This window comes from Sciurus vulgaris (assembly GCF_902686455.1).
Source record: "Sciurus vulgaris genome assembly, chromosome: 13".
Lineage (NCBI taxonomy): Eukaryota > Metazoa > Chordata > Mammalia > Rodentia > Sciuridae > Sciurus > Sciurus vulgaris.
Window position 1 is genome coordinate 14,358,210 of NC_136474.1, and position 27,800 is coordinate 14,386,009.

At 37.9% G+C, this 27,800-nt stretch overlaps 1 protein-coding gene across 1 annotated transcript in view; it reads left to right on the plus strand.

The window, feature by feature from the left end:
* The window catches only part of LOC306642968 (uncharacterized protein), a 29,158-nt gene extending 12,774 nt beyond the window's left edge, over positions 1 to 16,384 (plus strand). The window contains exons 2-4 of the mRNA XM_079108826.1: positions 6,995 to 7,121; positions 12,612 to 12,690; positions 13,589 to 16,384. Coding sequence (XP_078964952.1) covers positions 6,995 to 7,121; positions 12,612 to 12,690; positions 13,589 to 15,713 — 2,331 coding nt within the window. The 3' untranslated portion in view covers positions 15,714 to 16,384. The remainder of the gene's footprint in view (positions 1 to 6,994; positions 7,122 to 12,611; positions 12,691 to 13,588) is intronic.
* Positions 16,385 to 27,800: the final 11,416 nt, after the last annotated feature.

A 27,800-nucleotide genomic window follows, 5' to 3' on the forward strand; every position in this document is an offset into this window, starting at 1 on the left:
ATCTTGAAACCTGATTTTATATTTAGTAGTTGATATTTTAGCCCTTTAAATTTGTAAATTAATCAGATATCTTCTTTAACAAACCCATTTATGAAAATTAATGTCATTTATGTTAAATCTAATTTTATTTTTATCTGTAAAAACCAGGATATCAAACAAATGTAGTTAACAGTGTTAGCCATCTCTTTTGTGTTGATAAAACTCCTAGAAATAGTGGATATGACATCTTAGACATTTTATAGAAACCAACACTTTATTCATTGTTTGGCCACCTAGAAAAATGTAAGTTAGTAATTTTAAAAACATCTTTATTTTTATCTGTTTACCCAGCCCAAACTGAACTTCCGTGTTGTTATGTAAACTTACAAATATTTGGACCCATTTCTTATTTGAACTTCGATTTTTGAGCACTCATTTATCTATATGTCTCTTTTGATACCATGTACAAGATATATAAACAAAAGCTAATGTAGACGCAACACAACACACAGGTGTACATAGGTACACAAAACAGGAAACACATTTTGTAAATGGAGCTCCACATGCAGGAGGCAATGTTATAGGTATTTTTAAAAGTCTTATTAGATTTAACCTGTTAGAAATTAAAGTAGAGCCCATCAGATTTCTTTATTGTGATTTAATACAGGCCAGGCCTGCACAGTCAGAAATGCCAGGTGTAAAATCTAACAGCCACGACGAACACTGAGAGCACAGGTTCAGATGGCCGGCCTTTTGTCCTGGATGGCTATCAGATCTACCCCAACATCGCCATGTCCGTGTTGTTTTTAGAATTTAGTAGAAAGAATTTTTCAATGTATTTGAGAGTTAACCCTCAAAAAATTGGCCTCTGAATGACAGAGTATAAAAGCCTTTACATTTAGATAAAGTAAGACTAATCAGAAAAACACACTAATTTAGGCATGTAAAAGTAAATGTGTATTTGTCATAAAACTGTGAGCTCAAAAACTAAAATTTTAAAACACATGAGTTATAGAAAAAAATTACACTGCTGCAATATCTTAGTAAAAGCACATGGAGGGACTGGGGCGTGGCTCTGGTAGAACACTTGGCTGGCACGTGTGAGGCACTGGGTTCTATCCTCATCACATAAAAATAGATAAATAAAGTGAAGGTACTGTGTCCTCTACAACTAAAAAAAATTAATGAAAACAGAACACACAGGACACCTTTATCAAATCATTGCCCTCCTAGTGTAGATGAAGTCAGTTTATTCCGTCTCCCTCTTTCTGTGCTGTGGCATTTGGGGAGGAATTTGTTAGGAAAGCAGTGAGGCAGAGCACCAGCATAGACACGGTAGTCAGCCAAGCCCGCAGTGGCCGAATTTAAAAGGGACACTTTGTTTTCCTTTTGTCTTAACTGGTTTTCGATGTGCTTTCTAAATCTTGCAGGCTGTTTAATTTACACCGTAAATGTAAGCCTAGGAGAGAGAGAGATCTAGCAGAAGCTAAAAAGCAAGGAGGGCTGCTGTCTTTTAACTATATATATATATATATATATTTTTTTTTTTTTTTTTTTTTTTGGTAAAATTTTTCTCTTAAACCATGGTGCCATAGTTTCTATTTTTTATGGAGACCCTCTTGTGTTGGTGTCAACACCACAGACCTGAATACTCATATTTGATTTTGTCCTGGTTAGCACCCTCCTCCAATTCCTGTTTACTCTCGGGGGGCAAGGGCTCGGCAGGGGAGGGAGAGGTGCTGTCAGCCCCCGACTTCTTGCCTATTGTTTATAACTTTAACAGTGTTTTTAAGGCCAAGAATCATGTCAGAAGCTGATCACATCACATTTTCATGAGATAGGTTGAGACAATTTCACACAAAAGACTATAAAGTAAAAGTAACCACAGGTATCCCTCTGTCTTCAGAGAATGGGTAGCATGTGCCAAGTCTCTCCTCTGTCTCTCTATTTACAGCTCCCTTAGGAAACCAGGGGTAAATTTTAGTAACATATTTAGAAACTGAGAACTGTGCCTTCTTTGATTAAAGCATAGCCTTAAGCAAAGCACCATGGAGCTCCCTTTCTCTGCATCTTGTATGTCCCATATTTTACACCTGACTATATACCTGCACACCTTCCCTTCATTTAAATGACTCTGTCATTTAGTCATTAGATTGCTGTCCCCTAATCTAATCATCAATGTTCCCCTGTGTCCAGGTCCCTGTTTCAGATCCAAATTCTGCAAACTGCATGGCCATTAATTCAGAAACCAGCAAGGAGTGATGGATTAAGAAAAACAAACATTTAGACAGAAAGTTACAAAGAGGTGGGAAACTGCCCTCTGGCTGAGAAGTGATCCTGAGCTGGCTGCACACGTTTATTATATAGGTTTTATCATCAAAAGCTTATTTGTGAGAAAGTTTCTGGAAAGCAGGCAGGCTTGAAGTTCACAGTGATGCGAGACATTATGGTTATCTTGCTGTGGTCATATAGAGGTATCCTAGGAGCCAAGTCTGTGACTCAGGGTTAAAACTGACATCTCAGGATGATTGTCCAGAGAGAGGAAGGGTTGGCATCTCTGTAGCAAGTGGGAAATGTGTACTTTTGCACAGGGAAATATTAACCCTATACTTTGATATGGGGAACAGCAACCCAAGTGCAGCACAGCCACAAGGAATCGAGACATCCGCTTCTTTCTCATCACCACTTACCACACTATTTAATCCTTGTTCTGTGGATACCATTTTCAGGAGGGCATTTGACAAACACCTTATCCCACGGCACGTGGGTTTCTTGGCATACTTTAGCCACTGTCTTTTTAAAAAGTTATGTTTGATAATTACTGTGTCCTGTGGGTTGGGGCCCCCAGAATACATATCACTTCCATTAGCTCTTCAGTGTTTTGCTCACTCATGGGATCACTTCTGCAATGGAAGATAGTCCATGTTACTTTGCATTGAGGGGAGCCCCTATCTTGGGATCAGCTCCTTAAAGAGGACTCTAATTTTCTGAAGTCTTTTCTGTTCTGGTGTAATAAGCCAGACTCACACAGAGGAGGTGTCTACCAGTACTATCAAATATTCACAGGTTCCTGTGAACGGATAAAATCTACTTGTCACTCATCAAAAGGCTGTATTTTACATCCTGAGTCTTTTTTATGGTAGACTGCGTATTCGTCTTCGAATTGTTTTTCAGTGTAAAAGATACAGTTCTGAATCCCTTGGTGAATAGTCCCCAGGCACATGGCTGTCCAAGGTACCCTTCCCTAGTGAGCACTCCCTTCAAAGTGTCTTATCAGGAACAGGGGAACACTTCAGGAGGAAGGAGGAGCCCATGGGATTTCTCTCTGCACTTGGCACTGTGGTCCCAGAAGTCCCGTCTTTGTTCTTTGCTCCTTTTCTCATTCTCCTCAGTAGAAACAGATTTGAAATTGGTTTGATTCAGGCTGAGGTACAAGGGCCCTGATAAAGAGTTTGTCCTTCCATCCCTTTTGTTTGCCCTGTCAGCAGCTTGTTTCTCCAGACCACATAAATATCAATCATCTGACCCCCAGGACAGTGCATGATTGACACCTGCCAGGGTGTGGACACAGTCTCCATTATTAACAGTATTTTCAAGGACCCTTAATGCCCTTGTTCTTAGCTGCAAGGAGTCCTCTTTCTTTCCAGTTAACTCCATGTGCATGTACTATGTTGAAGGCATATTTAAGTCAGTGTAAATGCCTACCTTCTTTCCTTTGGCCTGTCACAGCTCTTGTGAGAGAAATTAGCTTGGCTTTCTGGGCTGATGTTGTCGGCAAGATCTCAGCTTTTAAAATCTGTTGTGCCATGACTGCAGAGTATCCAGCTGTCCACTGGCCACTGCTGTATCCTGCCCCCATTGGTGAAGGCGTCTCAGTCTGGCTCAGTGATAGGCTAATCAAGCAAATCCCACTTGCCAGAGAGTCTCCAAGCTCTCTGAGCTGTCATGCTGTATTGGTCCATTGTCATCTGCTGGCAGCAGGTTTCCTTGACTTAAGGTCATGGTTCATGTTGAGGTTGACGTTTGGATGGTCAGATAGGATCACCTGGAATCTCCCTGCCCTCCCAGCAGTCAGCTGATACCCATCCTTCTGCTTTAGTAGGGCAGGATTTGATGAGCAACCAACCCAGTAATGGATTGGTCCAGACTGGGTTTCTCAACCTCTTGTGGTAAATCAGCAGTGTTACTGACACCCCAAAGGCAGGAGGACCTCCTTTTACTGGGTGGTCAAGCTGTTCTCACCCAGAGGCTACATCACAGTGTGCCTCCAGAGTGGGTAAGAGAACTGCAAGTTCCGTGCCTTGTTTCTCATTTATCTAGAGTCTTAACACCTTTATGAATCAGACAGGCCTGGGGCAGGGGCTGTCATGAGCCTTTGTCTAACTTCTCAAAGGCAGCTTGGCATTCTGGTGTACAAGTGAAATGTTTTACTTGTTCCGTTTAAGGCCTCATGCAGGAGTTTACCTATTAGCCCAAAATTGGAGACCCAGATATGGCAGCATGCTGACTGCTTTAGTCAGTTTTTTCAGTGCTTGCCCAAAATTCCCAACAAGAACAATTTTAGAGAAGGAAAAGTTTATTTGGGGTTCTCAGCTTCAGAGGTCTCAGTCCTTAGGTGGCTGACTCCATTCCTCAGGGCCTCAATGAGGCAGAACATCATGGCAGAAGACTGGTGGAGGAAAGCATCTGGGAACATGGTGCCAGGAAGTAGATAGAACTCTGCTCAGCACAGACAAAATGTAAACCCCAAAGGCTTGTCCCTAGGGACCCACCTCCTCCAGCCACACCCTACCTACTTGCAGTTACCAAGCAACCCCTGTCAGGGGTTAATGCACTCAGGTTAGACTCTCATAACCCAGTCACTTCCTGTCTGAACCTTGCATGGTCTCACATGTGAGCTTTTGGTGGACACAGTATCTAAATCAGAACACTAACATTTCCACGAACCTGTGTATCTGGCTTTAGGTCCTGAATTCTTTAAGGCTCAAGTTAGCCTGCTTTCTGTCTGACATCAAGATTCAGGTCATTGGCTAATCTGGAATCCCAGGTGGGTGACTTGCTTACAAAATAAGCCATTTTAGTGGACACTTCATATCCATATGAGCTGCAGTGGTTTAGCACAACAATAGTATTTGACAATCAGAATTCATAGTTGGGGTTGGCTGTAAGCAGATCATCCTCATATCATGAAAGGATTCCTTTATCCAGCTGTAACCCTCACAGCTTGCACTTTTGGTAGACTGTCATTAAACGGAGTACGAAAGATTTTAAATCCCTGAGGTGAGACACTCTAGCAGTACTGGATGGTTACTTTTCTATTGAAGTCCTGTCATTCAAAAACAGTGATTAGAAATTCTTTTACACAGTGTTGGAAAAGAACTCATCTTTTAAGTCTATCACTTTGAACCAGCCACAGTTATTTGACTTCACCATTAGTAAGGTGTGTGGATTAGGTACTGTGGGCTGAATATCTGAAACAATGTGATTTATAGCTCTCAGGTCTTGCCCAAATTAGTATTCATCAGTGTGATTAGTACTCATCAGTGTGTTTTTTCCTTGTTAAAAAGGCAGTTTAGGGTATTGCAGGGTGTTTGACAAAACCAGCTGAATCCGTTGTTTAAGAACTTGTGCACAAGAGGCTTCAAATCTTTATCAATGCTTTCCTCAGGAGGGGCTATTGTTTCTTCTGGGAGCAGGTTACAACCTCCTTAAATGAAATCTTGTTTGTGATAACATTGAGCAGCCTTCTCAGGGGCCCTTTGACCCATACTGTTATTTACATTTTTTGTTTTGGTACCAGTGATTGAACCCAGGGGTGCTTAACCACTGAGCAACATCCTCTGCCCTTTTTTTTAAAATTTGAGACAGGGTCTCACTATGTTTCTTAGGGCCTGCTACATTGTTGAGCCTGACTTTGGACTTGCAATTCCTGCTCAACCTCCCAAGCTTCTGGGATTACAGGGGTGTGCCACCATGCCTGGGTCAATAGTGTGTTTTCTTAAAAAGGTCTCTATCCCAAACTGATTTATAAATTTTAAAAATTTGAATATATTCTTTTAATTTACATAAAAATGTGTTGTTTTAATGTATAAAAATTGACATTTTTATCTTCATACATAAAACATAGATATCATTTGGTCAAGTTGATTTTGTTGTCTTAACATGTTTCCATTACTGTTTTCATTCATAATAATTTCCCTGCTCTGAAAATTCTTTTGACTTTTCACACTTTCTTTGACCTTAACGTTCCTTTTCTTCTGAATTCCAGATCAAATAAACTTGGATAAAAATCAAGCCATTTACTGGATGCTTCATAAAATGTAAAAAAAGATGAATACTCTTAGTGCTATCCCACTATTTTTGATTTAATGAACTAAGATATGAAAAACTCTTAGAGTAATATGTGCACATTTGAACAGATAAAAAAGGATTATCATTGCTATTTACTATTTTAGTAACATATAAAGCCCATAAAATATTTGAACTCAGACTTATCAATTAGTGTTTGTTTTGTGGTCGCTCTCCTTGCAATTCAGAAGTGTCTCTTGTACCACTGTTGGAATGACTAGAGAGCTTACTGCATATTCAGAAAACCAGGCTGCATCCCAGAACCGCTGAATCAGTCTCCTTTGTAGTGAATCTGATTCATGGTTGTAGAATTAAAATTTGAGAATTACCCTCCTAAATCACCCTAACTCTTCCATGTGAGGGATATACATAATTTATCTTATGATACATAAAATAAGAATTAAATGTATGTTCTTGTGCTGATACCTTAATTTCATATTTTGTTTTACAGGAGTAACGTGTACGCACTCCTGTTGGACTTAGGTCACTTTCTCCTCAGAGTTAGATCACAGAGCATCACTGTGTTCACAGTATCTTATTGAGTCATGGAAGTCCCTCACTTATGTGAGAGCCATCTCTACTAATTCCCGTTCACCTTCAGTGAATTAAAAACTGTGTGAGTGATGATGTGGTCAGCGTGCTGTTCACACACTGATTCTCGTTCCAGGGCCTGTTGACATTCAGGGATGTGGCCATCGATTTCTCTGAGGAGGAGTGGGAGTGCCTGGACCCTGCCCAGCAGAATTTATACAGAGACGTGATGTTAGAGAACTACAGGAACCTGGTCTTCCTGGGTGAGCATGGGTCCCTTCAGATTCCTGATTGATTATCAATATGTATTGCCTTCCCTTGCAGACTGTCTTTTGGGAACTTCTCTGCAAGAATTAGTTTCAGATTTGTGCTTTCAAGAAAAAAAAAAAAAAAAAAAAAAACAGAATATTAGTTACATTTAATAATCTCCCCCTTTCTTTATTCATTAAAATTCTCTTATTAGTGCTCTCTCTGAATATTTATAATGGATTTTTCTGTGATTTGCTGTCTGTGAATACTTATAATGGAATTTCTGTGAAATTTTCTGTCATGTAATGAATGTCAAGATTCTCAGTGACTGCTCTTTTGGGACTATACTCACAGGCATAAATCGTACTTATACAAAAGTGTTTGTAAAATAATGCATCTGTGGTTATGTACGATTTTTGTTGGTTAAATTTTCTTTTTTTTTTTTTTTTCTTTATAGAATAGGTTTCCTATTCTAGGTTGAGGAGTAGGTTTCCTCACATAAATTAATACTGTTTTATTTTGTGGTTAGGTGGCAATTTCCATTACTTCACAAATTAGGACAATGTAAGCTGAAATTAAAATATGCATGGACCTTATTTCTGTTGCCAAGAAAATTACTTGTGCTTTTACTTGCTTGAATAAATATCACACCTGTTTTTTTTAATGACTTATATAGTTTATCTAGATTGGTTTTTCATCCTGCCTATGTACATAGTAATGGAAATTTTCTATACATAAATGTAATGGGAATGGAATTCAGGTGTGCTCTAATAATGAGTACATCCCCAGCCTCTTTTTATTCATGTTTGGAGAGAAGGTCTCACTGAGTTATCAAGGATGGCTTTGAATTTACAATCTTCCTGCCTCAGAATTGCTCGTAGCAGGGATTATATGTATTTTCATCATTTATATATTGATGAGTTTGTTCTTATTTACAGGATAAAGTCCTTAGCATCTTAATGGGAGCTTTTTAAAATTTTGTAATTTTGTTTATTTTATGTATTGTTTGAAATTTTAATTTTGTTCAAGCCACAAAACAAATTTTGCTTCCTCCAACATTTCAAGTTTACTGTTCAGTAGTGCTAATTCAATTGTCATGCGTGTATCTCTAGAAACTTTACATCTCAAAAAGCAAAAGTCAATTCCCACGCCTCATTTCTGTCTCCCCCATCATAAACACCATTCTGATTTCTGCTCAGAAACTGATTTTTTTCTTTGTTTTGTTTTGTTTTTTAGTTTAGGTATTGTATAGGTATCCCATATTAGTACAGTTCTGCAGTATTTGTGTTCTTGTTAGCTACTTATTTCGGTTCATATAATGTACTTAGGATTTCATCCTTGTAGATTTTCGAAAATTTCTTATGTTTTTGACATAAAAAATATTAAATATTTTTTATTCCAAATCTCCCTTTGCATTCATTTCAAGGGATGTTTGGTTTGCTTCCACATGATGGCTCTATTGAATAATATTAACAAACATTGGTGTGCACATGGCTTCATTTACCACATATTCAAAAGTTTTATTACAGCACTCACTTGGAATTCCATATACCTATTTGTCTAACTTGATATCAGTATTAACAGTGGTATATGGTAGCTTTTAATATGTTTTAAAGTCACAAAACAACAGTCTAAATTTTGTTGATATCAAATATTTTTGAGGTATTTATTCAATTTTGAGATGCTGTGCAATTTCTAGAATAGGTTTTTCTGTTTCTGAAAAAAAATAACATTGGGAGTTTGATAGATATTACATGGAGCCTCGAGATAACTTTAAGCAGTACAAATGTCTTCTAATTTTATCTTTCAATTCTTGAACAACACCATATTCAAGAATATTCAAGGGGTCGGTGTTGTGGCTCAGTAGTAGGGTGCCTGCCTAGGAAATGTGAGGCACTAGGTTTAATCCTCAGCACCACATAAAAATAAATGAATCAAATAAAGGTCTATCAAAATCTTAAAAATATTTTTAAAAGAATATTCAATCAGTCCACTGCCACATATTTAAGAATCTTTGAACTCCCCTTCCACTTTTGATTTCTGATTTTATTCTTTGAAAAGTTTACAAAGCAGTTTTTGTGTCTTCATATCTATTAACCTTTGTTGTAGTCCCTATGAGTTGGTCTATCTAGTGTAATAGTCCATTTGCTAGTGAGAACATTGAGTACGTAAGTCAAATTGGTTTAACATATTTTTCAGTCTTCTTCTGTTTTGTGATTAACACTTTGTTGGACTTTTCCTGTACAGAAAATGGGAATTGGTTTGTTCTAGTATTACAGTGCTGCATTCTGTTTATTCACTTTTCTCAATCTTACCTTTTTTTTTATCTGGGAGGTATGATGTGAGTTGAAAGTGTATATTGTTATCTAGGGAAAGGCCCTTTTATTTTTATATAATATCTGCATTGCCTGTTTAAAAGTTTTTTCTTCTGAAGTTGAAATCTGTTTTATGTCATATGGCTTTGTTTGAAGATGTTTGCATACCGTCGCTTTGTGGTCCAGCTTTCTTTTGGTCACTTTCTATATTCTTTGGCTTTCTGTCTACTTGCGTCCTAGAGTTAGAGCCTCCTGCAGATCACATACCATTGCATCTTTGTAGTTTTAATTCTATTAGTCAAGCGTTTTGTTTTGTTTGGTGTTTGGTGATGATGCATTCATAATCAAGAAAGTTTCTCAAAATGAAGAACTCACCACTCCTTTGTAAACTGGTTTCTCTATTTCTTATAATTGTTTTTCCTACTTTCTTATGGTTTAATTTCTGTTTCATTGCTTTTCAAGGTGACATGCTTTCATTTCTCCCACTTCCATTTACATATTCTATGGGAATTTATTTTGTCATTTACATTCAGAGTTTATAAAATTCAGTTTCCAATATACTTTAAGCTAATAACTAACTTTGATTCATTATAAAAACTCAATATATTTATGTTCTTTCAAAATTATTATTGCAATTTTTACATTGCATTCCCATTAAAAGGTCTATGTTGATTTTTATGCTTTTGTCTTTAAAGTTCTATTGCTAAATTAATTTTTCATAACCCATTATTACAGTAAAATATGTGACTTTTTTTTTTTTTTTTTTTTAGCCAAGAAAACTTTATAGTTTCATATGACTTGTGTTGTTGTACATATTTATTTTTCAGTATGAAGAATTCCCCTTTGTATTTTTTGGAGGACAGGTCTAGTGGTGATGAATTTTTGAGCATTTACATATCTTTAAAACCTTTATTTTTCTTCACTTTTTTTGGGGGGGGGGCAGAGCTGGGGATTGAACCCAGGGCCTTGTGCTTGTGAGGCAAGCACTCTACCAACTGAGCTATATCCCCAACCCCTTTCTTCACTTTTGAAAGATAATATTTCCATATATACTATTCTTGGTTGGCGGTTTTATTCATTTACCCCTTCAGCAGTATTCCTCATTCCTTTCTGTATTGTAAGTCTTACTTTCTAATTGATACACCTTTTTCTCTCAGTGCTCTCAAGATTCTCTCTGAATTTTAAAAATTTGATCAAATCATTCTTTGAGTCTTCTTCCATTTTTCCTAATTAGAGACAATTGACTCATCCATTTATAAACCAACAGTAGCTTATACAGTCATTTTTAGAAATAATATGGAGGTTTATAAATAAGTGAAAAATAGGCAGGCACAGTGCTTGTGATCCCAGCTAATCGGGAGGCAGTGCAAGAGGATCTCAAGTTTGAGGTACGTCACAGCAACTTAGTGACACCATGTCTCAAAATAAATGTTTTTAAAAGGCTTGTGGTTGGGCCAGGGTCGTGGTAGGACACTTGCCTGGCACATGTGGGGCCCTGGCTTCAATCCCCAGCGTCACCTTGTAAAAAGCTAAATAAAACGGCTTGTGGTTGGGCCAGGGTTGTGGTAGAGCACTTGCCTGGCACATGTGGGGCACTGGCTTCAATCCCCAGCATCACATTGTAAAAAGCTAAATAAAACGGCTTGTGGTGATGCCAGTTATACCAGCACCCATGACCTTGATCCCAAGCATTGCACATAAAAAGATGAAGAGTTGAATGGCCCTGTGACAGAAATGCACGTACTCAATAGGTATCCACAAGAGAAGAATCAGCCTGTTGAGGAGGTGGCTCCAGAACCATTGCTCTCCATAGTCACACGTGGACTTACCATGTGCCCTTCAATGACTGAATGAGAAAACCTGGGATTCCTAATGGGTACTATTTAGCCATGAAAAAGAGACACCTCAGGCTCAGGCCTTAGCTCAGTGGTAGAGCACCTGCCTAGCATGTGGGAGGCCCTGGGCTCAATCCTCAGCGCCACATGAAAATAAATAATAAAATAAAGGTATTGTGTCCATCTACAACAGAATATATTTTTAAGAAAGAGAAAGAGATATCTCATCATTTAAGGTAATCTGGGATGAATATGCAGGATTTTGCATTAAGTTAAATAAGGTAGATACAGAAAGTCACCTGCAGGAGCATATGACTCACAGGTGGAAGTCAGAAATTCAGAGAATAAAATTGTGGTCACCAGGTACTGGATTTTGTGAAGTATTGTCAAAGTCCACAATTTTTTTTAAATTGGGCATAAATAAGGTCAAGAGTTGTAGTTGTATCTTGCCACATGGTGAGCTTAGTGTATTGTACTCTTGGTAAATTCTAATAGAATGAATCCAGTGCTTACTCAGCATACAACTGATAATTATATGGAATAATGCATGTATTAATTCACTAGTTTAAGTCATTTCACCATGTATATGCACTTTTAAATACCATAGTATACTTAGCATATACACAAAATTAATTTTTGTCAATGAAATTAGTCTACAAATCATGTAAGTTTTAAATGTAAAATACATGTCATGTGTCTTGATCACTATGTGTTGGCTTCATCCAGGTAATATGGTCATAGGCTGTGCCAGGTTTTTATTGCTTCTCAAGCTTTTTTTTTATGATGAATCATTTGAAGTGTGTGTGTGTGTTTGTTTCCAAATTAAAATTCTGTCCATATTTCTTTTTTGGAGTCCTTAGGCTCTTTACCCTGTTGAACTTCTCTGTGATTTATCAACCAAAATCTATCTCTTACCTCCAGTTCTCTATGTCACAGCAGACAGAAACCAGTTTTCCAGCAGTCTCCAAGAAAGCCACAATGTTTGCATATGCTTCATATTTCCCAACTGAGACAGAAGGGAGTTGGTAGATTTTTTTCTAATTGTGCAATGCTATATTATGGAGGAGGGGAGGATGTGGTTGATAAAAGTACCACAGTTTCCTTCCCTCTACTATATCTCTCTCCTTAGTACTGAACTCATCTCAGGTACTATGTTCTCTAAGATGGTTTAGGCAGTGCTCACAAAGTACTTTTGTTTGTACATATTTTAGTCCACATATTTCTAGAGTAATGATGGTCTTGGATTTACTGCTGATGTCCTGACATGAATATAATTTTATATGTTATGGTTGCAAAATATATTCATTCACCCAAATCCAGTATGTGCAATAATTGTTATTTTCATTTATTTCAGTCACGACTTCTCATCATACCCACGAATCTCCACCGGAGCAGGAAATAAAATATTCATTTCAAAAAATGATGAAGGGAAGGTATGGAAATTGTGACTTTGACTCTTTACAGTTAAGAAAAATATGGGAAACTATAAGTGAGAGTGAAGTTCAGAAACCATATTACGAGGGACAAAACCAATTTTCGGTGACTACTCATAATGAAAACTTCACTGCCAACAGACATTAAGAGCATTTAATGTCTCAGAGAAGAATTCAGTTTACACCAGCTACTTTTGAGGAGCTATGTGTGTCTTTAAGAATATATCCACAGCAATTTTTGAAGCATACATTTCCTCTGAAAGGAAATGTGGAAAATCTGCTTCAATTATTAACTTGACCGATTCCAAACATAGCATTGAGTTACACTTCTAGTCAGACATTTGTATGGACAAGATTCAACAGTGAAGGTCATGTTTCTAAAAGTGATATTTTTGAGGTATCCTTTACAAAATGTCCATTATTCTGCAGTGAAGCAACAATTTCTTCTTGTGTCCACACATACAATTTTAAGGACTGCGGGAGGTCCTTACCAACTGTTGCTTAATGAAAATTTCAGGTAGAGATTTCTGGAAAGTATGTTACATATGTAATGAAACAAGTAACACCTTTAGCCAGGTATATTGCTGCTAAAAATTACGACTATAGAGAAACTCATAAAAGCTTTAACATTGGTTAGAAAGCCAGAAATCATCAGTGAGTTCATTTTTCAAAAGAGATTCACAAAGATGAACAACATAGGAGAGTCTTACTTCAGTGCTAGGAACTTACTACCCATCCAAATAGTCAAAGGCAAGACAAACCTTGCAAGTGTAAGGGGAGCGCTTGATCAAGTTGCAAAGCTCAGAAAATAGAAGAGAACGTATGGTAGAAGGGAGCCCAGTGGGTTTAAAGAATGTGTCAAGTCATTTCATTGTTCCATCCTTTCTAAACCCCACAGATACAATGACAGTGATAAGCCCTACAAATTTAAAGAATGTGCCAGAATTTTAAATCAAAGATCACCCCCTGTTAAACATCTGAGGATTCATGCTGGAGAGAAGCCCTGCAAATGTGAAGAATGTGGCAGAGCCATTAACAGTGGTTCAACACTTTCTAAACATATCAGATGGCATAGCAGTGACAAAACAAAAAACTCATGCGATACTCAACATCGGATTGTTTGTCCTGGAGACAGATCCTACAAATGTAAAGAGTGTGCCAAACCTTTAAAGAATGTTTCAACCCTTACTCAACACCCAAGTACTTATTCAGGAGAGAAGGCCTACAAACATAAAGAATGCAGCAAAACCTTTAATGAAATGCAAAGCCTTATTCTTCATCACAGTGTTTATACCAGAGAAAAACCCTACAAATGTGAAGAGTGTGGCAAAGCTTTTGTTCACAAATCCCTGCTTACTCGACATCAGAGAATTCATACTGGAGAGAAGCCATACAAATGTGAAGAATGTAACAAAGCTTTTGTTCACAAATCATTGCTTACTCAGCACCAGAGAATTCACACTGGAGAGAAGCCCTACAAATGTGAAGAATGTGGCAAAGGTTTTTATTACAGGTCAAACCTTACTCAACACCAGAGAATTCATACTGGACTGAAGCCCTACAAATGTGAACAATGTGGCAAAGGTTTTAAACAAAGATCAAATTTAAAAGAGCACCAAACAGTTCATACTGGGGAGAAGCACTACAAATGTCAAGAATGTGGCAAAGGTTTTTATTACAGATCAAACCTTACTCAACATCAGAGGATTCATACTGGAAACAAGTCCTACAAATGTGAAAACTGTGGCAAAGGTTTTAAACAAACATCATATTTTAAAGAACACCAGAGAATTCATACTGGAGAGAAGCCCTACAAATGTAAATTATGTGACAAAGCCTTTACTAAAAGCTTCTTTCTTACTGAACACCAGAGAATTCATACTGGAGTGAAGCCCTACAAATGTGAGGAATGTGGCAAAGATTTTCATATAAGGTCATTGCTTGCTAAACACCACAGAATTCATACTGGAGAGCGGCCCTACAAATGTGAAGAATGTGGTAAAGCTTTTTATCACAGATCAAACCTTGCTCAACACCAGAAAGTTCACACTGGAGAGAAGCCCTACAAATGTAAAGAATGTGGAAAATCCTTTAAACGAACAGAAAATCTTTCTCTCCACCAGAGAATTCATACTGGAGAGAAGCCCTACACATGTGAAGAATGTGGCAAAGCTTTTGTTCACAAATCACTGCTTACTCAACACCAGAGACTTCACACTGGAGAGAAGCCATACACTTGTAAAGAATGTGGCAAAGCTTTTCGTCAAAAAGAACATCTTACTTGCCATCAAAGACTTCATACAGGAGAGAAGCCCTACAAATGTGAAGAATGTGGCAAAGATTTTCATACAAGATCATTGCTTATTGAACACCAGAGAATTCATACAGGAGAGCGGCCGTACAAATGCAAAGAATGTGGCAAAGCTTTTGTTAAAAAATCACCACTTACTCGACACCATAGAACTCATACTGGAGAGAAGCCCTACAAATGTGAAGAATGTGGCAAATGTTTTAAGCAAATATCAGCTCTTAAAGGACACCAGAAAATTCACACTGGAGAGAAGCCCCACACATGTGAAGAATGCGGCAAAGCTTTTTATCACAGATCAAACCTTGCTCAACACCAGAGAATTCACACTGGAGAGAAGCCCTACACATGTCAAGAATGTGGCAAAGCTTTTGCTCACAAGTCACTGCTTACTCGACACCAGAGAATTCATACTGGAGAGAAGCCATACAATTGTAAAGAATGTGGCAAAGCTTTTAGTCAAAAGGAAAAACTTATTTACCATGAGAGACTTCATACTGGAGAGAAGCCCTACACATGTGAAGACTGTGGCCAAGCTTTTATTCAAAAATCACAGCTTACTCAACACCAGAGAATTCACAGTGAAAAGAAACCCCACACATGTGAAGAATGTGGCAAAGGTTTTTATCACAGATCCAGCCTAATTCAACATCACAGAATCCATACTGGAGAGAAGTTACGCCATTGTAAAGGAGATGGCAAAGGTCTTGATTGAAGGTCAGGCCTTACTCTACAACAGAGAATTCATACTGAAGAGAAGCTCTACAAATGGAACATTGTCCCTGGGCCTCTACGGATGGCTCAACCCTTACTCCACACCAGAAGAATCATAGTAGATAGAAATTGAAATGTAAAAAAAGTGACAAAGTCTCCAACAGTTGTTCATTCACACATTATTCACCCCCTGGGAATTCATACTTTGAGAATACAAGTGGAAAAATTGTCACAAAGCTATTAGCCATTGTTCAAACATTACGAAAAATTGGAGAATTCATAGGGCATAGAAACCCTATAAACGTAAAGAATGTGTCCAAGCCTTTAATCAAATTTCAAACTTTCTTCAAAATATGAAACCAATGTGGAATGACATTTGCCCACTTTAATAAAGAAAATGGGTAATTAAGTTGCATAAAATTTATTAAACATCACTGATGTGATAGAAATAATGAAATCTTCACAGAAATAGTATGCTGCAGATAGGTTATCACTGAAATGATATTAGTTTATTGTAGATCAAACATTACCAAACATGCTCACTTTTTAAAATTGGAGAAAACATGATTATTATCACAATTTATTATAGTTAGAAATCTAATTTTGGGAGGAATCTTTACTGCCCCTCTGACATAAAATCAAGTAAGGCAGCTTCTCTGCAAGGTGGATGGGTGTCGCTCGCAATGACGACTCTTACACGATCTTCCTCAAGCAGTTTTATTACCCCAGGTTCTTACAGAGTTCCCGTAGATCTTCGTCCTCCCTCTACCCCAGAAACCATTCCCTTATAGAGCCCATCAGCCAATCAGCAGCCTGTCCACGTGCACATCACATGGACTCAGCCAGTCCATTGGCAGTTGCCCCGTGGCATGCGGTGTTCCCGTGCATCTCATGCTCCCGCTGTCAGACCTCCTGAAAGTTGTTTACCACCTAAGTGCTCCGAGGAACTTCCGCTCAGCGCCATCTTAGCTCTCAGACTTAATGGCCGATGGGCGGGGCCCGTCACAGATGGGAAAAAAGGGACTTTACTGGGAATTAATACTGGACAATTAAAGCAGATGGGGGACTCAGGAAGTTAGATTTAATAAAATAAGGAAGAAATCCCCAGCACCAGCCAATCTGGAGCCTCCACAAGCATAGTCATAAGGGCACTAAAGGAACCCATTTTTTAGGAGACCTGTAGTGTGTCTGAATACAGACAGATCAGCGATCAGTCGGCTCCCTACAGTGGACAGAGGAAGGAACCATTTTGTACTTGTGCCATGGGGGTGGGCATTCGGGGGAGTCAATTCCAGGCAAACCCAGCCTGGTCCTAAAATACAGGCCTGGCAAACCCACACTACCTGACACAGAGAGCACCTAAATGACCAAGAGAAAATCGAATGTAGAGAGGCATTTGTACAGGGGAATACAGGTTGTGGAAACTGACCCAGCCTAGCTCCCGCCCCACTTGAGTCCAGCAGCTCACTGGACAAGCTGGGAGAGACACGCCCAACTAGGAATTCAATAGGGCAGGGTGGGCAATATTGATCTTGGAGACTCAACCAAAGAAGACCATGAAATTCGAGGTCACTGGGTGATGGAGGGGACAAAGGTTTGACGGCTCCTTAGTCACACGAGAGATACCCAGGGGAGATTACTGGGGTGCAGTCACCCATCATGGACTGGCGACTGCTGGAGCCCTGGAGGTGTACTGATTTAAAATAGTTAGATCAATCACCATTTGAAAATGAACCTAGAGCATACCTAAGCCTAAATCTCATGTCCAGGATCTCCACCTTCAGTATTGGCTCTCACACTGTGGTGACGCCACCCTGTGTGTGGATCAAACCACACTCCAACCCACCCCACTCAACACTGCTGGAGAAGGGAAGCCAAGAGCTTTTGAACTCCAATGGAAACAACTCTGACTTTTCACATTGACACTAATTCATATGCATAGTGGTCTCTTAATTCTAGCATCTTTTGAATGCAGTTATTCGTGGCTTGGCATTTTGATGGCTAGGATGTTTGATTAGTATATTTCAGTTTTGTTTTGTATTCTTTTAGGGTTTTTACTGTTATTTTACATATTTTTTCTCCTGTTTCCCTTGAGTCTTTTTTTTTATATACTTCTATTTTCTCTCCTACTGCCTCATACTCACCCGACCCTACATCTCTTGTTCTCTCCCTGTTCACCATTGGAAATCGTAAACCCTTTTGCAAAATTACTGTTTTTAATGTGGGCAACAACTGATCACATTATTTCTCTTCATTGTGACAACTAACATTGTAGATTTCATCGTAGGAAGTATTTGGTTTAATGCTGTATATTGCTTGCTGTGGTTGTTATTTTTTGTCTACCCATAAACTATGAGGTATTGGAAACCTTCAGGGACACTATAACTCCACAGGGTAGAAACTCTACAGCCTCAGATTCATAATGTTAGATGGGCAAACAAAGAATAAGAACAAGCAAGGGAATAACCCATGCCAAGCAAAGCATAATACTTCAATAGCAGAATCCTTCAACATCCCAGTGGAAGAAATGTTGGAGAAGGAGTATAGAATGGTCATAGTTAAACTGCTCTGTGAGGTAAAGGGCAATATAAAGAGTGAAATCAGAGAAAATACGGGAAATGAAAGATTACTTCTATAGAGTTTTTTGGGGGTTTTTTTTTGTGTTTTTTTTTGCAGGGGGGGGGGGAACCTAAAAATTATTGAGTCAATAAATCAAATTGAAAAGTCAATGGAAAGCATCACTTGATGACCACTTGGGAAGATAGTTTCATGGAAGAATGACAAAATATAAAATTTGGGGGGGAAAAATTGACCCTGAAGAAAAGATGCTAAGAGACCATGAACAGAAATTCCAACAATTGTGGAGAACATGAAAAGACCAAATATAAGATTTATTGGGATAGATGAAACCTCAGAGGTGCCAACAAAAGAATGTGCAATGTTTTCAATGAAATATATCTGAAAATTTCCAGACTTTAAGAATGAAATGGAAATTCAAATACAGGAGGCTTGCAAAACCCAAATGTACAAAATTAAAACAGGCCATCACAGGGCACATTATGAAACTGACTATGATAAAAAGTAAGGATAGAGTTTTAAAGGCCAGAAGAAAAAATTGACATGTCAAAATTACAGGGAAACCAATCCAGATCTCAGCTGATTTCTCAACCCAGACCCTAAATGATTGCAGGTCTTGGGATAATATATACCAAACTATGAATGAAAATGTATACCAAGAACATTTTGTCCAACAAAATGAAGTTTATTATTGATAAAAGAAAAACATAAGTAAAGAAAAAAAGAATTCACAACTAGAAAGGCTACACCACAAAACTTTCAATAAAATATTTCATGAAGTATATTTGGAATATCTATATAATATGGAAAAATAAAATTGAAAACCAGCAAAGAGAAGAAGCACCCTAGAAGAACATCAATCAAAGGAGAATCTGATTCAAATTAAAAAGAAATAAATAAAAATGAAGGACAATAAAAAACGTTTCTCAATAAAATTCAATGTACATGGCCTAAGCTCTTCAATCAAAAGACACACTGGAAATTGAATTTAAAAATAAAGTTCAACGGTATGCTGTCTCCATGAGACTCACTTCTAGTCAATACATCTGTAGATTGAAGGCAAAGGGATGAGAACAAATATATTATTCACATGGATCTCATAAATAATCAGGGGGTTCTATTCTCAGAATTAGTGGAATTCAAGCCAAAGTTAATCAGAGGAGAAAAGTAAGTTTATTTCCTATGGCTTAAGGGAATTGTACATCATCAAGAAGTAATTTAAATATTTGTGCCCCAAACAATGGAGTATCTATGTACATCATTTTAAAAATCCTCAATTTCAAGAATCCAATAGATCACAACACAGTAATGCTGGATGACTTCAACACACCTCGCTCACCACAGAGTAGATCATCCAAGCAATAACTAAGAAGGAAGCTGTAGAACTAAAAAGAAATATTAATAATTTAGACAATAGACACATAGAATATTTCATCCATCAATGACTGAGTATACTTTCTTCTCAGCAGCACATGAATCCTTCTCTAAAATAGACCATATCTTAAGCACAAAGCAACTGAGCATGCAAAAAAAAAAAAAAAGGCATTCTATCAGATCATAGTGCAATGAAATTAGATGTTGATTATAAAATAAAACAAGCTACTGTAACACTTGGTGACTAAATGTATTGAATGATCAATGGACTGCAGAAGAGTCGGGTGGGGGAAAAGATAATAGTGACACAGTGTATCAAAATCTCTGGGAACTATGAAGGCTATTCTAAGAGGAACTTTGTTGCATTGAACAAATTCATTAAGATACAAAGTCACACACACACACACACAAAGCCTAACATTATATTTCAGCTCTGCAAAGAGAGCAAATCAACACCTAAAGCAGTAGAAGACAGGAAGTAATTTAACTCGGCCAAAATCATGAAATTGAAACAAAATTTTAAAAATCAGTGAAACAAAAAGTTGATTCACAGACAGTAACAAAATTGACAAACACGTAGGCAAGATAGCCAAGAGGAACAGGAAAATTTCAAATTACTAAAACCATGATGAAGAAGGAAGTATCACCATGACACTATTGAAATGCAGAAGATAATCAAAAACTATCATGAAAATTTATATTCCAATAATATGAAAAATTTCAAAGACATCAACAAATTTTTAGTGATGTGACCTACCCAAAATGTATCAGGAGCACATGGATATTTTGAACAGATCAATTTCCAGCAGTAATATTGAATATATCTTCAAAAGCCAACCAAAAAGGGAAAAGCTCAGTGCCAGATGAATTCCCAGCCAAGCTCTACCAGACCTTCAAAGAAGAACTCACCAATCCTCAAATTATTCTATGAAGTATAAAAAGAACTGGGCACTGTGGCATACACCTGTAATCCCAGTGGTTCAGGAGGCTGAGGCAGGAGGAACATGAGTTCAAAGCCAGCCTCTGCTACTTAACAAAGCCTAAAGCAACTCAGCAAGACCCTGTCTCTAAATAAAATATTTAAAAAGGGGTCTGGGATGTGGCTCAGTGGTTAAGCACACGGAAAGGATGGAATCCTTCCAAACTCATTCTACGAGGCTAGTATCACCTTGTTACCAAAACCAGAGAAAGACACATCAAGGAAAGGAAACTTTGGACACGCATCCCTGATGAGTATAGATGCAAAAATTCTGGTTTTTTTTTTTTTTTTTTGGAATATTTTTAGCTATAGACAGACATGATATCTTTATTTTTTTAATGTGGTGTGAGAATCGAACCCAGTGCCTCACATGTTAGGCAAGTGCTGTACCACTGAGCCACAACCCCAACGCCATAAAATTCTTAATAAAATACAAATTTCATACAAAAATATCTAAAAGATAGTGCACCACAATCAAGTGCAGTTCATCCCAGGCATGCAAGGTTACTTCAACTCTGGAAATCAATAAACATAATTCATCACATCAGTAGACTTAAAGACAAGAATCACATGATTTTCTCCATATATGCAGAAAAAGCATTTAACAAAATATAACATCCGTTCCTGTTCAAAACACTAGGAAAATTAGGGATATTAAGAACATACCCCAACATTGTAAAAGCTTTATGTTAAACCCCAGGCCAGCATGATTATGGATTGAGAAAAATTAAAAGTATTCCCTCTAAAAACTGGAACAAAACAGGGATGCCCCTATCACAACTTCTATTCAACATAGCCCTTGAAAGTAATGAGAGCATTTAGGCAAAAGTAAGAAGTTAAGGGATAGGAATAGGAAAAGGAGATCAAACTGTCCCTCTTCGCTGATGACATTATCCTATATTTAGAAGACCCAAAAAAAACTCCACCAGAAAACTTCTAGAACTCAAACAAATTCAGGAACATAGCTAGATATAAAATTAACATCCATAAATCAATTGCATTCTTGAACATCAATAATGAATCAACTTAGAAATTAGGAAAATATCCCATTCACAATAGCCTGAAATAGTACTTGGGAATCATTCTACCAAAAGAGGTGAAAGACCGCTACAATGAAAACTACAGAATAGTAAAGAAATTAAAACAGATCTTAGAAGATGGAAAGATCTTCCATTTGCTTGAATAGGCAGAATTAATCTTGTTAAAATGGCTGTACTACCAAAAGCATTATACAGATTGAATGGAATTTCTATTAAAATGTTAATGACTTCCATAGAAATAGAAAAGCAGTTAAGAAACTAATTTGGATTAACAAGAGGCTAATACACAAAGCAATCATCAGTGAGAAAAGCGAAGCAGGACGCATTGCAATACCAGAGCATAAATTATACCACAGATACATAGTATCAAAACAGCATGGTTTTTCACACAAAAACACATGAAAACCAAAGGAACAGAATACTAGACACAGAGACAAACCCACATGAATACAGTTATCTCATGCTAGATAAAGGGGCCATAAACACACTGGAAAATATATAGCTAATTCAACAGATGGTGCTGGGAAAACTGGAAATCCATATGTAGCAGAATGAAACTTATCCCCTATATCACCCTACACACAACTTAAAAGTGGATCATTAGACCAGAACTCTTGTGCCTACTAGAAGAAAATATAGGCCCAGCTTTCCATTCTGTTTGCTTAGGATCTGATTTTCTCAACAAGATTCTGAAAGCACAAGAAGTAAAATCAAGAATCAATAAATAGGGTGGTATCAAACTAAATATTAGGGAGCAGGGTATTCAGGAAGTGTCATGAGTATTGGTGTCTTTTATCCAAGTTTATTGTAATATTCAGAAGCAGAAAGATTTGAAAAAATTGGACTTTAAAGAAGGGAGTAAAACTGGGGGCTCAGGAGCTTGCAGTTGTTAAAGACATTACTACCTTTAAAGAAATGCTATAGACTTTGCCCAGGCACTACAAGAAACATCATTTGAAGGCAACCCAGGAAAGATAACAACCATCTCAGACTCAAGAGAGTAAATGTAAAAGTTCTGTTGAGGCCAGTGGGGCACCCTTCTTGCACAAGTTTTTTCGACTTGTGCAACCACCTAGGCACGCGAAGACTGCTGCAGGCCGTGTCCTGGAGGCTTGGGTACTGCTCAAGATTGTGGCAGACCTTGGCATCAATTCCATCATACTTCTACAGGAATACAGGATGCTGGAGTTGGGGGACATGGAGGCTTCCATCAAGATTTTAGAGACGGCCTTGGAGGCCAGGCAAAGTTCAGCAAGGTCAGAGTCCCTGTGCGCACTCCCTGAGAGGGCCTTGCATGGAGATGGGAGGAGGAAGCCAAAGCTGCAGTGGAGACCCCCAAATTAAAAAATGTAAGTAACCATGAGACATTCACTAAGGAAAGCTGCAGGAGTCAAGCAGACAATCCAACAGAAAAGTCTCTTGGGCTACAACCAACAAGGCCAAGGCATGGAGCTACACAAGAACTTTCTTTGAGAGGACGTCATGCTGTGTGCTCCAGATGCTGAACACAGAACTACAGGACTTGTTTGCCCAGCTTGATTTCAGTCTTACTTTGATCTTATCCCTTCTTTCTATGCCCCTATTTTTCTGAATGGAAATGTTTACTCTGTGCCTTTTTATATTAGATAATTATAAATTATATTTGAATTTTATACTGCTCATGATGTGAGCTTACCCTTAGTCTCTGTGGAGACTGTGGACTTGAACTTTTGGACAATCTTGGAAATGTTGAGACTATGGGAACTCTTGGGAATGAACTAAATATTTTGCATTGTGAAATGTTCATGAGTTTTGGGGGGCCAGAGAGTGTTATGGTTTGCATGTGAGGTGTCTCCCAAACTATGAGACAAAGCAAGAAGATTTAGAAGAGAAATGATTGAGCTATGAGAGCCTTAACCCAGTCAGTGAATTCATCCCCTAATGGGAATTCGCTGAGTATTAACCAAAGTCAGGTAGGATGTGACTGGAGGAGGCGGGTCATTGGGGTCATGCCTTTGGGGTATATATTTTGCATCCAGCAAGTGGAGTCTCACTCTGCCTTCTGATCTTCATGTGAGCTGCTTCCCTGTGCCACACCCCGCCATGATTTTCTGCCTCATCTCAAGCCCCAGGGAATAGAGCCTGCCATCTGTAGATTGAGACCTCTGAAACTGTGAGCCCCCAAATAATTTTTTCCTCCTCTAAAATTGTTCTTGTCAGGTCTTTTAGTCACAGCAGCAAAAAAAGCTGACTAAACAACCCAGTTATCCTACTCCTTGGTATATACCTAAAGGGCTTAAAATTATCATACTACAGTGATACAGCCACATCAATATTTATAGCAGCTCAATTTACAATAATTAAGCTATGGAACAAACCAGGGTGCCCTCAACAGATGAATGGATAAATAAAATGTGGCATATATCCACAGTAGACTATTACTCAACCATAAGAAAGAAATGGCTACAACCTTTGCTGGTAAATGGATGGATCTGGAGATTTATCATGCTAAGTGAAAAAGCCAATCCTAGAAATCCATAGGTTGAATGTTCTCTCTGATATGTGGATGCTAACACAAGGGGCAGGTGGGGGGACAATAGAATTTCAGTGGATTAGAGAGGGGAACGAAGAGAAGGGAGATGGGATGGGAATAGGAAAGACAGTAGAATGAATCAGATAACTTTCCTATATCCATATATGAATATACTACAGTGAATTTCACCATCATGTACAACCACAAGAATGGGATCCTAATTAGAATGTTATACTCCATGCCTATATACTATGTCAAAATACACTGTACAGTCATGTATACCTAAAAAGAACAATTTAAATATCTTAAATATTCCCAAAACAAAACATTTTGGGAGATTTGGTACTAGGTTTTAATTTTTTACTTTCCATTTTCTGTACCATGATTTAAACTCAGGGATATATAACCACTGAGGCACATCCCCAGCACTTTGTTATTTTTTATTTTGGGAAAGTGTCTCACTATGTTGCTTTGGAACTTGCTAAGTTGCTGAGACTGACTTTGGACTTGTGAAAATCCTTCCTCAGGCTCCCAAGGACTACAAGAATGGGCTGCCATGCCCAGCTTACAGCAAATTTTTACTTATAATTACACTATATATGCAATTTGTTACTAAATAAAAGTGAATGTTTATTAAAGTGTCAACTCTGACGTGTGATGAATCATGTCACTATGTCATAGATACCACGTTGTTCCATTTCACTAGAGGATCTATGTACCAATACAACATCCTATTGGGTAAATGGTGCCTTACCATCTCCATTAATTATTTCACACAAATTTTAATTCATTTGGAAATACTATTTGTATAACTCAGCTCTTTATCCATATTTTTCTGTTTGAGTTGTAGGAATGATATAGGACTATAAAAGTAGGCCATGTTTCCGTATTCTGAATTCCGACTTTAACATCCTCCCTTACAGAGTGACAGTACTGCGACAGGCCCTGCAACTCTGGAGAGGCATGAACCCACAATCCCAGGGATCATGAAGACCAGTGTCTAGGTGCCAGCAGTACATATTCTGTGAAAAGGAGGGTCATGGAAGAGGGAATATTCTCTGTGCTTCCATGGGAAGCCATGTGGTTAGTAGAACACTGCCCCTCCTGGCTCTTGGCAAGCCTGGTAGAGAAAAGACTGAAGCAGCTCCTCGTGAGCCAGCTCCCTAAGAGTAACCCCCTGAGGGGAGTTGAGTGACCTCCAACAGTTTACACAAACAGCCCAACTTAGTAACACCTGTTTAGTCTTGGACACCCAGCAGGGAAGAATAAGAGAGAAGTTAACATTTTTATTTATTTTTTCAAAGAACCAACTTTTTGTTTTGTCAAATTTTTTAATTGTTTCTTTTTATTTCACTTTAATTGATTTCAATTCTGATTTTAATTTTTTCTTGTTTTCTGCTTTTGGTGTTGATTTGTTCTTTTTCTAGGGCTTTGAGATGTAATGTTAGGTCATGTATTTGTTGACTTTTTATTCTTTAAATGTATGAGCTCAATGCAGTGATCTTTCCTCTTAGCACAGCCTTTATGGTGTCCCACAGATTTTGACATCTTGTATCAGCGTTCTCATTTACCTCTAACTATTTTTTTTTTTATTTCATCCCTGATTTCTTTTATCCAGTCATCATTCAGTAGCATGCTATTTAGTCTCCAGGTGTTGGAGTAGCTTTGAATTTTTATTATATCATTGATTTCTAGTTTCTTTCTGTTGTGATTTGATAGTTCTGTTATGATCTGAGAGAATTCAGGGTAGTATTTTTTGTATTTTCCAAGTGTTGCTTTGTGGCATAACATATGGTCTGTTTTAGAGAATGATCCATGTGCTGCTGAAAAGAAAGTGTATTTGCTCAATGGTGGGTGAAATATTCTATGTCCATTAAGTCTAAATCATTGATTGTATTGTTTAATTCTATAATTTCTTTGATTAGCTTTTGCTTAGAAGATCTATCCAGTGGTGAGAGAGGTGTGCTAAAGTCACCTAGTATTATTGTGTTGTAGTCCATTTGATTCTTAAAATTATTTGATGTACGTAGATGTTCCATTGTTTGGTGCATATATATTTATGATTGTTATGTCTTGTTGATTTATGATTCCCTTAAGCAGTATGAAAGGTCCTTTTTGTCCCTTATGACTAACTTTGATTTGAAATCCACTTTGCCTGATATGAGGATGGAAACCCCTGCTCGTTAACACAATTCATTTGAGTGATTTTTTTTTTTCCCAAATTTTTACCTTCAGTCTATGGATGTCCTTTCCAATCTGCCAACCTATGTCTTTTGATTGGTTAGTTTAGGCCATTAACATTCAGGATTATTATTGAAATATGATTTGTATTCCTGGTCATTTTGGTTTATTTTTGGTTTTTAACTTAGTGTAAGGAATCCCGCCTCCCAACCACCTTTCAATCTGTGTTCCTCCCGCCTCTCCCATTACAGGAATTTCTGGCCTCCCCATCACCTGGCAGTCTGCGTTCTTCCCACCTCTTCCGTTACAGGAATTTCCAGCCTCCCCATCACCTGTCAGTCTGCGTTCTTCCCACCTCTTCCGTTACAGGAATTTCCGGCGTAGGCTGCCGTAATCTTCCACCTCCCATGTTACGTTCTAACATGTCATTGGTCCATCAATCAGTCTGTAAGAATTCTCCGTGATTGGTTCCTCCCAGCCCGCGAAATTCCAATATCTGAGAGAAACCATGCGCCATGTTCTCTTTTCTTCTTTCCTTCCCCCCCACCCCCCAGCGGACGTGAATCGTCCGCATAAAATAAAGTTCCTTGTGTGAGACCTCGTGTCTGCTGAGCGTTTTTCTGGGAGCTATCGACGAGCCACAACTGCCCCTAACACTTAGCTTCTCCTTTGATTGACTATTCCTTTAGTGTACTTCCTCCATTTGCTGGTTTTCATTGTTTGTTTGTTGTCATTGTTGTTGTTTTTCATTTCCTCACAGAATATTTTGCTGAGAATGTTCTGTTGTGCAGGCTTTCTAGTTCTAGATTTTAACTTTTGTTTATCATGGAAGACTTTTATTTCATCTTTGAAGCTTAATTTTGCTGGATATAAAATTCTTGGTTGGCATCCATTTTATTTCAGAGCTTGATATATTCTAGGATCTACTGGTGTTGAGGGTCTGGATTGAAAAATCAGCTGAAATCCAAGTTGAAATCCCCTATATGTAATTTGATTTTATCCTTTTGCTATCTTTAAAATTCTATCCTTATTCTGTATGTTGGTCATTCTCATTACAATATGCCTTGCTATGGGTCTGCTCTAATTTTGTACATTTGGGGTCTTGTATGCCTCTTATAGTTGATTTTCCATTTCATTCTTTAGGGAAGTTTTCTGATATTATGTCACTAAAAAGATTGTGCATTCCTTTGGTTTTATCTCCATGCCTCCATCTATTCCAATAATTTTTAAATTTGTTTTTTTCATGTTATCCCATATTTCTTGGAAGTTCTGTTCAGAGTTTCTCACCATTTTCTCTGTGTGGTTGACTTTATTTTCAAGAGAATATATTTTGTCTTCATTGTCTGAGGTTCTGTCTTCCAGATGATCTGTCTGACCGTGATAATTTCCATTGAATTTTTAATTTGGTTGTTTCCTGTTTGGCAC